Source organism: Siniperca chuatsi, linkage group LG11 (assembly GCF_020085105.1).
Source record: "Siniperca chuatsi isolate FFG_IHB_CAS linkage group LG11, ASM2008510v1, whole genome shotgun sequence".
NCBI lineage: Eukaryota > Metazoa > Chordata > Actinopteri > Centrarchiformes > Sinipercidae > Siniperca > Siniperca chuatsi.
In genome coordinates, this window is record NC_058052.1 from 8,115,942 (window position 1) to 8,134,684 (window position 18,743).

The 18,743-nt window shown below is 39.0% G+C and overlaps 1 protein-coding gene across 4 annotated transcripts; it reads right to left on the bottom strand.

Annotated features, from left to right (window-relative positions):
• Positions 1-1,867: 1,867 nt before the first annotated feature.
• On the bottom strand, positions 1,868-18,670 carry LOC122884844 (rab11 family-interacting protein 2). Of its 4 annotated transcripts, none has more exons than XM_044215276.1 (7): positions 18,499-18,670; positions 17,580-17,657; positions 17,063-17,434; positions 12,293-12,699; positions 10,507-10,852; positions 8,903-8,975; positions 1,868-6,698 (listed from the first exon to the last, which is right to left on the bottom strand). In XM_044215276.1, exons 3-7 carry the CDS (start codon positions 17,413-17,415, stop codon positions 6,474-6,476), a joined length of 1,404 nt encoding a protein of 467 aa, XP_044071211.1. In that variant the 5' UTR covers positions 17,416-17,434; positions 17,580-17,657; positions 18,499-18,670; the 3' UTR covers positions 1,868-6,473. The 4 variants fall into 4 exon arrangements, with proteins under 4 accessions (XP_044071211.1, XP_044071210.1, XP_044071213.1 ...); XM_044215275.1 differs by having other exon boundaries at positions 17,530-17,657; positions 18,499-18,668; XM_044215278.1 differs by having other exon boundaries at positions 17,063-17,455; positions 17,530-17,657; positions 18,499-18,668.
• Between the last annotated feature and the right edge of the window lie 73 nt (positions 18,671-18,743).

The window sequence follows — 18,743 nt, forward strand, 5'->3', positions numbered from 1 at the left end:
GTATACTGAACTTTAGTGACAACAGGATTGGCATACATTTATACCTTCAAAAAATATCTTTTAATGTACAGGATAAACTTTATGTGTTTATTGACCATACATCCCTTTTGTAGCTACATGAGTTCTAGTCTGCATCCTTCACCCTTGTGTTGACAGATTCCCTCTTTCCTCTGGTTGTCATCTGTCTTTGTTCACCTGATACCAGACGCGTGGCAGCTATCAGAGGAAGACAATACCATCAATACAATGCACAACGCTGGGATCTGCAGCACGTTTGACACCTGATTTATCTCAAGCACCTATTCAGATTAGTTAACTATCCAACAAAGAGTCCTGCGTATGAGGAGTGGTTGGGGTCTGATACTCTGGGGAGTTTGAGGGGTTAACTTTGACATCTGGCCTCCAACAAGTTCAGGCCAGCTGCCCAAATAGGTCTGGTTTTTCCCCTGAAAACACCTCATCCATCTGCTGAATTTTCTCCTCATATAAGTTTCTCCATGATTGCCTGAGGCACTTCCATTCACTGACGCGTGCGGGGTGACACTGATCCCTGCTATGATGCCCATCCATATTTAAAGGGGAGTGCAGGTGACCTGTGGGTGGCCCTTTCTGGCACGCTTGGGCTCTCCTGCACCCACAGAATCTTGCATAACACGTTTGTTGAATATTTCCTCAAATTACAGCAATAAGATATAAAGCACAATGAACTAATGGGCTTTAATGTAGGAGGCACTCAGATGACACGTGCGGCTGCCGTACAAAAGCTGGGATCTGTGAAATTCAATCTGTGGATGAATGTGTAAGGATGACAATGAGTATGCCAATTAGCTTATGAATACAACAGGTGACACCTACATGAAGCCCAATTACACACTTATTTGTGTTCAGTGTCTCCCAAGGCAGACTATAAGTTAACACAGGAAGATAAAAAATTAATCATGATGCATGCTGCCAATTCTGTCACCAGACAGCATTATCTTGAAATTAACTTTGAGCATGGCTGCATCTAAATGTTACTGACACTTAAATTTAGCCTTGTATGAAACAAAGTTTAACCTAATTATTCAATCAGCACGGGTGGTTCTGTCACTATTTCAGTCACCTGTAGCATTCAAAGATTGTTTCATTACAGGAATTATGTAAGCAATTTTGTATTTTCCTGTTGTCCATGGTAACCACTGCTATGTATCTTCCATCGTCAGATCTAAAGCAGTGCTGTGGTGTGCAGTGCAGGCTGCTGCGGTGTTGAGGTGCACCTCTTCAGGGACTACCAGATTGAGGTGACACGGGAGAGGTCATGGTTTAACCTGCTATGCGGCGGGGTGATGGGGAAGCAAACCGACCCACAAAAGCATCAGCTGGTAAACAACATAAGTGTTTCTTGTCCCAAAAGATTTCACACAGTCTTGTTGCACACATAGGCAAATTAGAGTGGAGTTTTAACAAGCAATCTTGCTACTCAGTTGTCAAACGATGCCACTTCTCTCTTTTGCCAGGAAGGCATGGGAATTTCTCCAGAACAAAAGGAAGAGCTGCTTTGAGCAGGGAGAAAACAAAAGCTTGACACAAATCAGCACAATTAGAAACACTAATCGTGGTTTAACTGCAAGTGAAATCAGAGTCAATTGAGAGTGGTTTTAATTTATCTATAAGAATCATAGGACAGGTGTTGAACGAAAGAAGCAGCTGAATAGCAATCCATTTTATGGAAGATTTGCATCAGATTTACACTGCAGTGTTGGATTGACCACATCTGCTGTAAAATGTAAGGATACGTATTACAAAATTTCTTATTTCATTTGTGGTTAAAATGTCTTGATGGCATAACATGACAATAAACAAACAAACAAAAACAATACAACAGCAGTTTTCATTTACAGTGAGTTTATTGAAAAGGACAATACAATCTTGCTTGTGCCTTTCAAACAAAATCCAGTAGAACATTGGAATTTGATTATGATGGTGATAATATCCAAAAATTCATGTTTGAAATTGTAGTACATGGAGATTGGGTGAATATCAAGAAATGCATCACCAAATTGAATTTATGCTTGGGTTGGCACTTTACAGTCACCATTAACAGCATTGCACTGTTATCATAATTTATACATATTCTAGACCCCAATGTGTTTCCAGAACTACAATAATAAAAAAGCCATACATTCTTGTCCCCAAATATCCAGGTATGAAAGTCTTGCATATTGGCTATTATGTGAAAGTATTTAACAAAACAAAAAGCTCATCTACCTTCTCCGATGAAAGGACGTTTGTTAACACACTGTACAATTTTGTGTTAAATACATTATAAGGTAGTGTGGTGAGAGTTAATGAAAACGAACCCAATGTTCAAAACACGTGATTTGACATGCAGAAATAACAAGAATCCAAACACACCCATTTACTTTATCTTGTTACATTACAAGGCATGTGCCTGAATGAGCGAGACCCAATACACATTGACTGTCTTCAGAAGTAGACCAACATGTTACATGTATCAAAATGTCATTATAGGTCTCCACCATGCTGGGGCACTAAACTCAACTCATATGTTTAATTGTGTTGGCCTCTGTGCACCAACCTCCATACAATTCTGTAAACTCAATGAAGCTTTGCTAACTGGCAAGATCTTTTATAAACACCGTCATCATTTCCTTCAAAACTGTGTGCCACATTACAAGCACCGTCAGGGGATTTAGCGGGAGCTTAAGTCTTAGTGTCTGGCAACTGTATGTGGCCTATGGCAAGCAGCATCATATAATCAGGAGAAGACTTAAAAGACTGCCAGAGGAGGACTGCGAGATCCGACTCAAGCTTTATGTCATCTTCATCAAAAGGTTCAATGCATGCTTCGTCAACATGGAAAAAAATCCACGTTTGCACTATTTTTTGGAATGGGGTGGACATTCACCTACAACACAATTTAATGCATGTGCAAAACAATCTATATAAACTTAAATTACACAGGGCCATGGCCAAATTTTATAGGAAATTTTGCCTCTAAGCATTTTGAGTGCTTTGCATATTCAAACACTGGCATTAATTGGATGACAAATATTATGCAAAGAGGCAAGGAAGAAGTATAATAATGATGCAGGGCTTTTTTGCAATGTACTCCCTTACACTGTTGTGCTAGAAAATGATTTGAAAATGCTTTTCATTTAGATTTATGTTTTAGTCTGACATCTACCAAAGCACCAAATTACATTAAAGCATAAAGCAAATGTAGCAATCAAGCTAAAAGAAAAAATGACAGGCAAAATTAATTAATTTTAACTACTCACCCCTCATTTTTCATTTGAACTAAATAACCTCAGGGTCCAAATGTGTTCAACATCATTTTTAAGACCTTATCTTTTGTTATTTCATCATACAAGCAAAGCAATGGGGCTTTAGGGCACATTGTAGACCATAATCACCTGTTCCATACTCTGTATGAGTATGACTCTATGATGCACAATATGACCTACACTAAAATATCACTGCCAGAAATCTGTGCATTTGCATTGCTAGCAAGACAAATTATCTATAACTACAATGTCAGTTTAGCTCAAATGAAAGATGGGTGGTGAATACTAAGTTTTACACTTTTATTCCCACTTTTAAAATTTCGTTTAACTCATACTTTGACTGAACCTAACACAGAATAAATCCCCAGAAAGCACATTTCAAACATTTTACAGCACAACAAAATGTGCAAAAAGGAGGTGAAGTGATATTACAAATTGACTAGCATGTACAATGGAAGTATTAAGAGCTCGACAAGGTCCATGAACAACTGGCTAACTACCAATACAGGCTAGTTAAAGCTGTTGGTAAAGCCTGTAACACGAGGAGAAGAGAGTTAGCACATGTAGAAAGGCAATCAGTGAGAAGCTTTTCCAGAATGGAAAACAGATTCTTATCCACAGCTCTTCTTAATTAGTATCACATAATACTCATCATTTTATGAACTGATTTGAACATTTTTGGCTTTACAAAATAAATGCAGATCAGATAACCTTTTCCAATACAAAGGAATGAACCCAACATCTGTGTCACATCATCGCATATCCATAATGAAGATGTCTGAGTTTTGTCAGACTAATAGAAAGAAGGAAGGGGGGAAAACATCACCCATATGAAATGATCTCTTTGGATACACCAAATACTTTAAAAGGCAAGCAAGGTTCAATGGCCTTGTTAGTGTACTGTATATTATTTTACATTTAAGAATTGTGTATTTCAAAGCCAACCAGAATACATTCAGTAACAAGAGATTTTGGCTTAAAGTCCAAAAAGAGATCACATACCTTCAGATGGAATAACTACTTTCACAGCAGCAGAAAAAATGAGTACATGACAAAATGTGTTTCTGAGTGGTTTAACATTCACGAAAAATTAAAACTGACAAGTCTTTCTGATCTTGATTGACATTCTATAGATACAGTGTAGCACTTTGTCTCAGCTGTGATTTGGTATCATACAGTGTAAAGGTCAAATATTTTGAAGACTTGAGACTGGAAAGTAATTACAGAACAGATATAAATAGCAGAAATAATACCAGCAAAAGGACAAGATGGATCATTATCTGATAAAGAGGTTTGATATATCATTAAAAACGGTGTGTAACTTTGATACTACAAAGCATGTTTAACACTGTACATGAAGTTGCTTTCCATTAAATTAAAAACAAACAATTAAAAATGTAAACCTAAACATCAGTAAGTGATTATACTATTGTTGAACATCTAGCACAAGCACAGGTATAGGTGATAAAAAGACTAAAACATTTAAGTAGTCATTTAGTTCGATTTAGTACCAGCAGTGCAGTCAGCTGCCCTGTAGCTCACTCAGCATTTGTTCAGTAGAAGCTGATAAATGAACAGAATTAAGGAGCGCTGTTCAACATGGAAACAACATATGTTGTTATGACACAGATTGAGGTGACATATGAGATGACATAAAACAGTAAAATGAGCACAGTTGGCTTCTGACATACGCTATCAAACAGTTATTTGTCACCTGAATGACACTGATTGGCTTAGTACTCAGTGAATCTTATATGAATGTTAGAATTTTGACTGTTTTGATAATACAAAAAGAAAAATGTATTAAAAAGGTAAACAGATATCAATGCAAATGGAAATTGCAAAAATTGTATCAGTAAGACCTTAATACATGAATATTTTTTTTTTTTGGGGGGGGGTGTACTAACTGTACAGTGCTAATTCAGTAGAACAGGTGGTGAGGGGGTATTGGGATACAGTAGTGTTTTTACCATAAAGTACCTTAAAAATACATTGAAATGATGTCCATATGTAAATGAGCTATGACATATTTATAAATAAAGATTGTTCAGCATATATCCACATGTGCAGCTAGGTACCATTTATACAATCTTAAGCAAAAGCTGTATTTGAAGGAGAGATGAAGGCTGGTCAATCTGTGGAGGCTGTAACAAAGAACTCCAAGCTTTTCTAGTGAATCAAATCAATATTAAAGAGATGAGTTCAACTCGAAGATGTGATTAAAATGTAAACAAGAACATTTCCAGCAGAATATAAAGCAAGATACTCAATTATTGCACATAAAGTCTGTAAAAGTATCACCTTCAGTAGGTGACTTTGTGACCCTTGGTCCAAAAAATGACAGTCATCACAAATAAAATCAAGACTGAAAAGTCAGTAACTGATAATAAAATGTATGTTTGTTCCTTTTTTTTTTTTTTTTTTGAAAAAATGCATGACTCAGTAAGCTAGAGAGAAACCAGACTCCCAGATACTGTCCAGTAACTTCTTACCTTAACTCTCTTCCAGTCTTTCTAAGAATACCCATGAATCACTCAGGCAATTAGGTGGGAGAGCAGAGTTCATCCACATCAGTAGCATAGAAGAGGCTCGGAACAAAGCTGATGCTCCCTCTGCTAAATGTGTTTTGTCGTTTAGGTGGCAAGTTTAAGAGTCGTGCTTGAGTGCAAACAAAGTCACTACAGCTTCATCTTATCAACCACTCGACCATCTTTCAGCAAACACACACAACTGCGACTACAGCATCTGGTAAACATGAATTTGGCTGCATTTGCACCTTCTGGGGAGATGACGGCAGCTGTATGTGCAACAGACCTCTGTGAGTTCACAAATGCATACAATATATACTTAAACCAAAAATATGGATTTGACTTGAATCAACTGATGAATTTCGTATCCTGTTTAAGTACCTAAAAATGCACCGCAACAAGTAATCATAAAGTAATTTAGATTTCTGCCAAACAAAGAGTGCAAAAAACCTGCATGAACTAAAATAACCAAAGCATACATTATATAAAAACTACATCCATTGAATGATAATGTTCTAAAGCAAAGACATACTGTAACTCGGTCATAAATTTGGCTGTGATCAATCCCATTTGTTCCCACTTATTTTACCACATGATACTGATACATGAGATACTGTTTAAGCTTCATTAGTAACTTTTCATCCTGTGTTTGTTCTTTCTACTTTTTACAGAGTTTACCCGCCTTCTTTTTTGGCTCATAGGGTGTCCGCAGAATGCTCGGTGTCTCCTCCATGACGCGCACAAGTAGGTTATCAATGTAGTCTTCCAGCTCCCTGATGTGGGCGTCTTTCTTTTTCACCACTTCTTTCTGCTTGATGAGTTCCTGCACAACTTCCTCAAAGGATAAGTTGCTGTAGGCAGCCACTCTTTCCTTTGTCACCTCCTGAATAAGGAAAAAAAGTAAATGCTCAATTTAACCCCAGCAAATTTTGAGGTTATACACTTCATATTCACCATATTGTGTATATATATTTTTTGTAAAAGTAGACTAAACTGGCATCTGATAACAGAGGCAAGAGTAAAGATACCCTTTAAGTTCACTCACAATGCAACAGAGAAAACAGACTAATTAGGCGTGTTGGCCTAACGTGACATAAACTGTCATGTGTTTATCTCTTGTTCTCTGTTGCTAATAAAGGCTAATTGAGAGTTGTTAGGATGAGACTGTTCTCACGGGATTTAGCAGACATGTCAATGAATTCTACAGCAGATGTTATGATCTAATACTGTGTAACAGTGTTTATAACGACTCAAGAAGAGTTTAACTGCTCTAATGGGACTTAACTTTGAAACTACAGCAAGCAGCTGACATCTTGAGACAGTTGTTCTCCTTTTTCTTTAGTTTCAGGTATCTAAAAGCATGATCCGTCTAACTAGAGAGGGTTCAGGCACAAACTCTAACAAGCCTGCCAGAACGTAATAATAAAGATTTCCCAAAAAATGGAATCTTTGTTTTGAGGGGGAAATGCCAGGCTGCATATTTCTGCAATTAAATGTCAGGCTAATAAATACCAAAATAAGGATGCAACCCAAGCCCTGCTTTGCTCTTTGAGGACAACCTTTTTGGACAGAGCAGTGTGGTACGGTATGTGCGGATCATATTGCGTGGGTACGAGAGGAGCTGTAATCGTTTTTAATGAGGGACCACTTTATCGCTTCAGTGCTGGGCATCCTCCCCCGAACGGATAGAGAAGCAAAGCCTTCACCCTGTTTAAAATACCACACTTATCAGCTTCCACTCCCATGCACCATTCAAGCCTCTACCGCTGGGTAAAGACAATGCAGAAAGACCTGGAGCAGACAGCTTACCAGGTATCTTATCGCTTCTAACAGCATAGAGGCTACTGTGGGGCAACACAAACCAAAATGAAATATTTGCCACCGAGATTAAATGTCCAATGTAAGGAGGGTTTCGAGAACAGAGATCACCTATTCCTCACACACACACAACACAAAAAAAGGCATCTCACTGAAAGATACTGCACTTAAGGCATCTGAGAGGGTATAAGAGAACTGACAGCCATATGGAAGTGGATGTTGGTTTAACATACAAGCATGTGTACGTGCACATGCTTGCGCTCTCGCTCTCTCTCTCTCTCTCTCTCTCTCACACACACACACACACACAGCATAATAATCAGGAGCTTTAGTGGCTGGTGACAATGGCCTGGAAATGACCATGGATTGGCAAAGTAATGATGACCATTTTTCTGCGATCAGTAGTGAGGAGAAGATAAGGCGCACACTTGGCATTCTCCAGTTGTGTCATTACAGTTTCTAATGAGCTCAGCTTTGAGATTTTAAAAGCTCAGTCCTTTGAAATCTCTCACTGCCCTCCCTCCCCCCTGTGTGTGGTTAATTAGGGCCTTGAAGCAGAGGAAATAGGAGCTGCCATTTCTGCAAGGCACTGCGGCATGCACGGGGGCACATGTGTGGATACCGACAGCCCTCAACACCCACAAAGAAAGGTGAGGAAAGCCATTATCAGCATTCTCTTTCTCATTTAGGCATCACTTTAGCAACTGCCCCACTGCTCCCTCATACATACCTATTTTTCTGTTGGCAAATTTTAGTTTTTTTTTTCCAAAGTGGAAATGCAAAAGAATTTAAACTAAACACAAACTACAAAGGGTAAAACGTCATGCACAAATAATGTAATAAGATTCATTAAAAAGAAAAAACATATGACATTTCTATGGCTTTTCTCAACAAAAACCTCCAATTACAAAATCAGTGCAACACACCACTATGACTGACCTTACAGACAGAAATTTCACACCACTTCAAATTATGATCAGATCAGACATGATGACCGATGTGTGCAGCTGCTAATTAGCTGAATGGCACATCTGAATTTTCAGAGGCCTCAGAGATCAATGTCACCAGCTGCTATGTCAAATGAAACTTAAGAGTTCTTGATTAAAAATATGCATGACACTACACAGGATGTAATCACACAGTTGCAACTACTGGGGTCATTTCTCCTCTTTTTAATCTCAGTCATTGCCAGGTAAAACTGACAACGTGCAACAATATCACCTGACAGATCATTTGCTTATACAAGGAAGGTTGTGCTGTCTTTCTTACATTTTTCTTGCCATTGATGTCCTTCTTCTTGTGGCCAAAGGTGATGTCTTCATTTCTTGTTGCCTTTTTATCACTGCGAAGCAATCAAAGAGGTCAATATTCACAGGAAGGCATTACAGTGAATATTTTGTGTATAATTATCACCACTCTACTAATACAAAGGCTCTGAGGTGTCTATCCCCTGTGCTAATAAAACTAATTTGGATATTTATGGTGACTGAAATAGTTTATCTAGAAATAAAATATGCATTATGGAATGTTTTTGCTGCAGCTGTGAATAACTTCATCAATAAATAATATACTTTAAAACACCTTTTTGTATTCATGCACCACATTATAAATGACCACTGAGCTACTGTATGACAAAAGGCAGCAGTAAAGATGATGGACTAGTGCCTACAGAGATAAGTGGTTAATTGGGTGGTCTATCTCTGCAGAGGATCTCATTACTATAGCTCAGAGGGCTTCGTTATCAAGCCCGGGCTCTCTAAAGAGCCACTAATGACACCTTCCACTCTGATAAACCAGAACTTAGCCACAGTGCTCACCAACTCTTTATGTAACACAGGAAATAGATGTAAACGGCTTTGTGGAAATGTTTAAACAACAATACTTGACAACAGAATGAGAGAGAGAAGGGGGTAAAACAGATTTCAATCAACAAGGTATTCAAAACTTTATTGGATTGTGGTAACCAATATCCTGTAGTACAGTGGTTGTCCCATGGGGTAGCAAGATCACATTTTGGGATTGTGATGTGTATGAAAAACATACAGTAGTGATGTGCTACAAATGTATAAGAACCACTGCTGTACAGGTGCTGAATGCAGATTTTAGCCCAGTGGATGGAGGATACATTTAAGGCATGGAAGAGATGGATATTTCAGTAGAACATATTAGGAAGTTAGTCATGTTTCTTAGTCACATGTATAAGTATATGTGTGTATGTGTGTGTGTGTGTGTGTGTTAAGCAGAGAGAGGGACATTTACAGAAGTTGCTCCTTCAGAAGTGAGTATTCTGGATTTCTAAATTCGGCTCTCTAAGCCCAAGAGGGATAAATGAGCAATTGGACTTGAAGCCATTTTTGTACCACCTTCTGGATTACATTTGGTCTCAGAGAAAACACGTATTTGAGAACAACTGGAAATTAAGTTGAGGGGTGGATGTGTGGATGTCGACTGCAGATTGACTTTAAAATTAGTTATGATTATTAAAAAATATTAAGAGATGGAAGAGATTTAATTTTTGTGTTTTGAAATAATAGGTTGAAATTACAGAGTACAGAATATGTTCCTATTCATGGTCATTTACAGTATATCTCTCTCTTTTAAATTTCTGTATCCACTAAGCGTAATAATGGTATGTAAAAAGTATTTTTTAAATCTTGTTTTATATACTTGCTATCAGTGGTGATTTATAGATCATGTGACTGATAAATGGACTGTTTATAAGGAATCCAGAAACACTCTCAAACACCACCCTAATGAGGGCAAGAGAGCAGAAAACCTTTTGTAAGATGAATAAAGCATGGTGTACTGAAGGAGAGTTGTGCGGTGTGTTTTAATTTTGATGAACCATACAAAGCAAACAAAAAAGGGACTACCTGGCTTTGTAGTTGGAGATGAAAGGGTTAGTGTCTGCTTGCGAGTCTCCACTGAAGGGGTTAGGGGATCGTAGGTCTCCAGAGCTGCCTGAACGCCCCTCATTGCCGGTCTTGCGGCCTTCCTTCTTTCCCGTCACGCGTTCCAGTAGGCTGACCTTCTCCTTTTTCTCCTTCCGCTCCCACAGCTGCCCATGCTCCCCCTCAAATGGGTTGCGGTTGCGTGGGAGCGTGGCATACTTCTGTGGCAGGGTGTCACTGATATCAGTAAAAGGGTCACTGTGTGCCTTGCCGTCCTGGTAGCCTGGCATCTCGCTCTGGGAACGCCTGTGAGGGCCGCCTGTACGCCCTGAAAGAGAAACCAGAAGTAGTACATCAACTTATGATGTAGCTATGATAAAAAATATCTATGCAAATAACTAATCACACTTAAAAAAAAAAAAAAAAGTAATTATTTTGTTTTAATTTGTGATTATCTGTGACAGAATTTGGGATTATCTAATCATGATCTAATTTTTATGGCCAATACCAATCACTGACTTGATGTCATTAGAACAGGTAAAATTTAAACTTATCAATGGTTGTTTTCTGTTCATAAAACATTTATTTATTTATTTATTTTTACACTTTTACAGAGATAAAGGAACCTGTAAAAATCACCACTTTGTGTTGTGTTTAAGTGTTTACTCATGTTATTTTCCAAGTTGGTCTTGTGGCTCTTCCAACTAATAACACACCACAAAAGAAACATTTTACTGGGAGAAGTGAGGACAGCTTGTTATATTATTTATACCCTTCAAATCTGCAACTGCATCCCTCATACCTTCCGAACTTTAGATAGGTTCCCCTCCCCCGCATGCCAATCTGAATAATCACAAGGAAGCTTGTACGAGAAGTCAAAATCATAATGTAACTGCCTCAGATAGCTGTGCAATGGAGATGGACAGTCAAGATGGAGCGGGCAGCGAGCTGAGTAATGCTTGTTTATTTTCCACATTTTCTGTGATCATCATTATTAACTTGTTTTGCATTATGTGTTACATTTTACTAATCAATTCTGCTGGATCTCTGTACTTTTGTTATTGTGAAAATCTTGACTATTGTTTGCGTTAGTTACAGCTACAGTAACTCAAGGACAGAGGGGGCATATGGGAGGCTGGTGGAGCTGGCCAGTTTTATACTGGTTAGCACCAGAGATCAATAAAGGTCACAGACTGATATGAATGACTTAAATAACTATCTGATTTAGTTAAGGTTTATATACCTTATATAGTAAATATTTTTATATATACTGTATATCCCTATAGCTTTGTGTCTTCTATCGACCTCTACTGATGGCCAGTAGAAATTGCAACAGCATCCCATGTTAAGAGCAAGACAACTAAAACATTGTGTTAAGAGACACCATACCACAATGCAAAATAGTATCATTATAACACTGCTGTGTCATTTCAGTGCTTGAGAATGAGGCCTTTTATCTGTCATACATAGCTGAAATTTTTGAGACCGTCCCTTGTTTGTACCACTGTCCTCCATCTTTGAAAATGATACTATGAGAAGGTAGCAATGACTCACTGATCACCATTGACTTCACTTGGTAAAGAAACATAATTGGTGTTATTTCAAAAACTCTATCAAGTCCCTGCAGACATGTGCCACACAGCAATAACAGTTTTCCTATCACCCCTTTGAGATCATACAAAAATGTATTTTTTTAACTGCCAAATATAAAAAAATATTGAACCAAACTACTGCAACAAATCTGAAAAATTGAATCTTTGGTCCTCACCACTCTCCTCTATGGAGTTCATGGAGTCCAGTTTGGCCCGAAAGTGGGTTCCAATGAGATCTGACATGGAATGGGCTGCAGAGAGTTTATGGGTCCCAGCGAGTAGTGGTCTCTTGACCTTTGCTTCAGGCTGGGGTTGTGGTTCTGGAGCGGAGGACTGACGGTTAGGCTCTGAGTCGCACATGGCAGAGCGAGGCAGAATGGCTGAAGATGTGTCAGAAAAGGCGCCGTCATGTTTGCGACCCTTCATTTTGTCCTTAAGTTTGGAAAAAGGTGAGCGAGGCTTTTCCTTCATGGAGAGGTCAAACATGCTGGCTGTCATGTTGTTCCTCATGAACTGGATGCTGACTTGGATGCGGCCTCGCTCTTTCCTTTTCTTCCCCGGCTTGGACTCCAATGCATACCAGCTAAAATGAGAGGGGAGGAAGCTTAGGCTGAGCAAATTCAATGAGACAATTTATATAAAAGAGCAGGATTTATGAAAATCTTCCGTATTAATTACACATGATTCAACATAATTCAAGAAGACAGGTATACAAAGTCAGAATGTGGTAAAAGTCACTATCGAACAATTGGAAAAATAGCCACTAACTTTCTAATGTGCTCTACCTACTTCTTTGTGGACATCACAGAAAAGGTTCATTTGAGCAGACTAATCCAGAAGCTACACACAAATGCAGAGCTTAAATCGTTTGAACTTGTTTTTTGACAGAAGTGAGAATACAATTTATCATTCAGAGGATAAACATTCTTTGCAAACGGAACATGCCTGCTGCTGAATAATATAGAGCATTTCAGGTTGCTTTTGGGCTCCTATTTGTTTAACCTCTCTGCTTTTTCAACTGGAAGTAATGGGATTTATGCCATCACTCTGAGCGAAATAAAGTGGCATTTGCACAAATCTGGCCTTTGTACAGAAATACGACAACAAGCAAGCAATTGGAAATTGCAAAGCTACATCGCAGCGCAATCCAACAGTCCATACATGCTAATGAGACATATCCTCTGTGTTATAGGGCTTGTGTCAATGTCCTTAAGGAAACCAGCATCAGGATGAAACAACTACTAGTCAATGTATTCTTTCTACTTTTGCCACATTGACCTAGGAAATGTTGTGGGTGTATTCTAAACTATGGTCACATCAATATATTGGCCTTTGCACTCGCCCACCTCTACTTTTGCATTCCCTCACATATGTTTTAAGTGCCCTCGCAATACTTTTCTCCTTCCATTCCTTCTCAGCCGTATGTCTATTTGTAATGGAAGGTAGTGTGGAGATTCTCAATTTAATGCATTTTGCATTGTTTATGGACACCTCAATTTATAAGATGTCCATTGCAAAGAAGTTATCAGATTGAACATTATCAAATTTCTGGGTATGAGCTGTATGTATAAGGAACATCAATTATTGCTCCACACTTACAGCAACAGGCCTTCTACCAAAACCTGTTTAAGCATTGAAGGTTACTTTAATTTGTTTTGTGCAAAGAACAGAGGACCCTGTGCATAAATGCAAAAGGCTTTCCAATTTGCATTGGTCTGCATTCCTGACGTATCTCTGCAAGTGGTTCAATGTTGTTTGTTGTGTTTGCAGCATTTCAGTCACCTTCTTGTTTGTTGCTTTTTTTGACTCATACAAATACATCACATTAGCTTTATGAGGTAACTGCACATCTGTAATTCCGCCTCTGGAGACGTCCCCCTTTCCTCAGTGAAACCCTCTGGGGTAAAGTACAGAGTACAGTAAGTGTTCATGGATGAAACCGACAGCATCCTGCAGATTACCGTACCGCTTTCTTCTGGAGAGACCTCTTGATCTAAGAATTCTTTTAATTTTACTTTCACTAATTACATAACCATGCATGCCTACTGAGCAGTACTATATCAGCATACTTAATGCCCAGTTCAAAGTAAAATTCAATGAGCTGATATGCTGTTGTGTTGTGCTGGGAGCAGCTGAGCGGAAATAGACATGTGGCTCTGAAGGAATGGAATTAGAAAAGTATTGCGAGGCAACGCAATAGCATTGCAAGAGAACGCAAAACATATTGCGAGACATCAAAAAAAAGAAAAACTCTCGCCATGACCTTTAGGTGGCCCCCTAAGATTCAAAGTTAACTTCAATGCATATTTGTTTAAAGCTACGGTAGGTAACGTTGGAGTTAGAAAAAATTCCCCCGAGCATTTGATTTATTGATTTAAAGAAAATTTCAACAAATACAGAAAAAAAAATGTTTCTGAAATACATTACCTACCCTAGCTTTAACTTTAATTTGTTTTCATACAATTACTGATATTTCTTCTTAACTTTAAATGGAGATTTGTAGTATCCCTTGAATTCCAGCATGAAAAATCAGTTATCAGTTCAATCCAAAAAAAAGTGTTGGTGTTGGCTTTTTAAAAACTGCAGCTGTTGAACGCTATTCTAAACCATCTAGCTCGTGGCTCAGGAGCCCAGTCATGAAAGGCCTTGCTGGGTCCGATTCCCAGGCTGCGCGTCATGCTCAGTCTGATCAGCAGCCACAGCATGCCGCTGCCGTGGGGCCGGGGCTGCACCTCACGTGTGTCTCAAGGCCAAGATAAACCTCCCTGTGCTTGGAACCACAATCCTCCCACTCGGGCCCGGACCGCTGGGAAACTCCTCACAATCAACAAACACAGGTGTGCGATAATTATGGGCTGCCTACTCAGATATCAAGACGGGCTTTCCTCCCCAATATGTCAGTTCAAAAACATTACGGATGGGCCGCAGTGAACACAGACCCACTGTGGAGTGTGGATATAGTATCGAGGGTCCCGGTGTCATTGTCAAGTATGCCTGCAGTGTGGGATTAGGCCAACAAGCAACATGAGCATATCCATTACAGAACCTCTGCTGAAAAAGTGCACGGACTGGAGGTGCATCCCTCAGGCACTTAAAACAAATAAAACCCATGATTATAACATATTGTGATTCTCCCAACTGATGGGCAAAGAGGAAGCATGCTAATGTATTTCCATGTTGAAATGTGCAGTGAGCTAATTAACACCAGATCCAATTCGGTTATTCTGTTCCGGTTTTCTTTTCCTGCTTAATGTAGGGTTAAAAAACATGTGTGTGTTGGACTTGTAAGGGTCAACACCTTTAAGTTTATAGCCAAATACAATGCAGCCTCTTCAGGCTATGATGGTATGTACAGTACAAGCCTTTTATACAGTAACCTTATCCCAGCATGCACTAGGCATAGGGTGGGTAAACAGCCTAGACAAGTCACTTGTAAATAAAAGGGCTGACTCAGTTAGACAGACACCCAGTTTTGGCCACCAATATCACATCTAGAGTCTCCACGTCACCTGACTTACACTCCTTTTGGGCTAAGGAAGGCACTCAGAACATTCAGACAAAACTGAAACACGAAGAGAGTAAACAGCCAACAGGCCGTTTGGTTTCAAAGCCACCTTTGAAAACAATTGTATGTATAGGAGTGACTAACAAGACATGTTTGGCCAGCTCCACTAGTTTCAATTAGGCCAATTGGTGCTCACCATGTCAGTGATTAAGCTAACAATAATCGCTCAACAATGCAGGCCAATTCATTGCTAAGCCTCAAACAAAAGAGGGTCGATAAGATGGAAAGTTCAACCAATCTGTGGTCACTAACTGAGGACAAGTGTACTGCCTCATCTGTGATAGCTGTGTTAGATAGTTTAAAACTGAAGAAGAAACAATCTGGTGTTTCTGTTAGACCAGTTCACATACTGGGCTACAAACAATTCAATTTCTGCTCTTTAAAATAAAAACAGATCTTTCTAATAAAATGCAGGCTATTTCTAAAACAAGTACTTAAAGTGAATAAAGGACAATGCAATGGAATTTAAATCATGTGGTGTAAAGGAGTGAAGTCATAAACCTAATTGAGAACAGAGTACAGAATAGAACACAGAAAACACAACACATTGCCATTAGGTGTAGCCTAATATGGCAATAACACATGTAGAAAATGTGACAAATAACTAATTTAGCCAGTGCTGTAACCACTTATGACTGGAATAGTTCTGCAAATATTTTCCACTTCCTCTCAAAAGTCCATTCATCTACCAACAGCACATTGATGCATGACTTTGAGCTAGGGTTGTGACGTACTTGAATGCTATGAAAGTATCTCACACAAAAGCTCAAATATTCAAGATTGGAACAAGACAACTCAAATCAATTTACTGGCATCCAAATACAACACATCCCAGTGTCCAAATTTCAAATAATATACAAACTAATCCAGAAGCTCATCAGCTCGGTATTTTAGTGCAACAAGTGTTCTATCATTCGCATATTAACCAGTATTCTCTTGTAAGGATATCACTATGGCTCTATGTTGTACTGCAACATTTAGTGGGTGTAATATTGTACATATATATCTGCCTTACATTTCATGTTTCATTTTCACCGATTGACTTTATACTGCCCTGATAAACCAAAGGTATCTCCATACTGCCAAAACATGTTGGCATATATAAAACAGAGCAAAACTTTGTGGTAAGAATTTTGCAGTGAACATGAATTTAACTTCTAATTTTGGATTGGTGATTTGTACATTTGAATGGGTGTCCACGCATTACCTGAATTAATTCTGCTTGAAACCTACTGTAGCAGAGTAAAACAGTAATTGATGCTTATCCCTGGAAAGTAAAAGCAATGCTAGCCTATAACAAACTCAAATGTATGGCTTGTTATGAAATTATGTGCCTTGAGATGAGATCGTGGACTTTGCTGCTAGAGTATATGATACTTACTCAGTTTTCTTCCGCTCCTTGTTATCAAAGATTTCATTAAGGTTGATGGACCTCTGACCCAGGAACTTATCCATCCCAACCAAGGACCGATGCATCACTATAAGGCAGAGTTCATATACTTCTGGGTTGCCCTCCAAAAGTAAACCAGGTAATTCAAAGGAGGCTTCTTCTCTCCAGACAGGGTTAAGTGTCTTTTCTGCCACTGATGTTGAGTACTTTTCTTTTCCCAGCTGGATGATAGTGTAGGCATCATTGGTGCCATTTTTGCCCTTGGGCTGTAAACCGGTTGCTTGAAGAACAGTGGCTTGGACATGGGTTGGAAACCACTTTTGAGACTGCTCACCCAGTGACATCGTCAGCACTGGTTATCAACTGAAAGCCATTCAAAACAAACTAAATGAGAATTTATGTAGTTAGTTTTTTAGTGAGTATAATGTGCAAAAAGCAACAAACATGATTCACTATACTTAGTTGTCCATGTCAGTGTGGTTTATGTGCCTACAGTAACAATCATTACAAGCAATGACAAGTCTGACAAACTCAGCAAGCCTCATCTTCTGTCAAATCACAGATGTCCAAGCCACTGGTGAGTCATCTGAAAACACAGAAAGAAACAGAACAGCATTCATATATTTCCCAGAACCATGACATGACTCATGTGGGTGCACAGGGAACATTGATATTACGCCAGCTAATGACTGCAGCCAGCTTTGATGGCAGTCACTTGCACCAACATGTGATTCTGAAGTTATTACAGGAAATATCAAGACTAAAACAGATATTAGATTGTGCTATATGATTTTGTACAGTATAGGTCTCCCTAAACTGCAGTATCAACAGTGAGAATTGATGATCTCATCCAGTGACACATTTTGGTGTTGGTCCATTGTCAATTAATTAATGACTGACTCAGTAGGATGATGGCATGGTTGTTTCACATATTACTTCCAAACGAATAATAGTAAGAAACTGCACCCATTCTCAAGTAAAAACACCATGGGTGGTGTCAAAGTGTCTTCTTGTTTCACTGCCAATGAGCTTCTCCAGGTTTTATCTCTAGATGACTCATCTCAAAAGTCTGTGTCTCGGTTGTTCAACTTGAAGAGAGACTTGGTTTAATTCACAAATGTACAAGAAAACTCCTCAGTATATTAAAGAACTGACAAAGCCACGTGAAATCTATTAGGGTGGAATTTAGCTTTAAGTGAGCATCTTACCAAAGGTTTGTCATAACGAAGTGAGCTGTTATTTAACTGACTACTATGGTCTATTCTTACTCATGTGTTAAAGCAAAATTAAACACTACGAGGCAATATTAACTTAGGTTTACATGAAGCTTTGCTATTGTTGTTACATGTTGTTAGGCTTCAGGATAACGTTAGCTATGCGCGGCTAGCTAATGTGCTAGCAAGCACACAATGCATCTTACTGCTTACCTCGGTGTCATTTTCACCGACACTAGAAGGACATTCAGCACTTCAGCTCAGCAGAGAGTGGCTTCACAAACACATTAATGCGATGGTTTCTGAGGCAAATGCCAGCTAATGTTGGTTGTCGCTGTTGCTGTTACTGCTGCTGCTGCTATCCATTGCTATGCACTACTGACGGCCAGCGGCGAGCTTTACTTCCTAGTCTGACGTCACTTCCATCTCACCCTGGTGAAAGTTCAGGCGTAAAAAAA

Bases quoted from the DNA above. Each gene is read 5' to 3' on its own strand.
- LOC122884844 (XM_044215276.1), bottom strand. From the start codon at position 17,415: ATGTCACTGGGTGAGCAGTCTCAAAAGTGGTTTCCAACCCATGTCCAA. The intron at 12,700-17,062 runs GTAAGTATCATA...CTCTCATTTTAG, and splicing joins AAGGAGCGGAAGAAAACTGA to CTGGTATGCATTGGAGTCCA. The intron at 6,699-8,902 runs GTAAGAAAGACA...TTCCTTATTCAG, and splicing joins ACATCAATGGCAAGAAAAAT to GAGGTGACAAAGGAAAGAGT.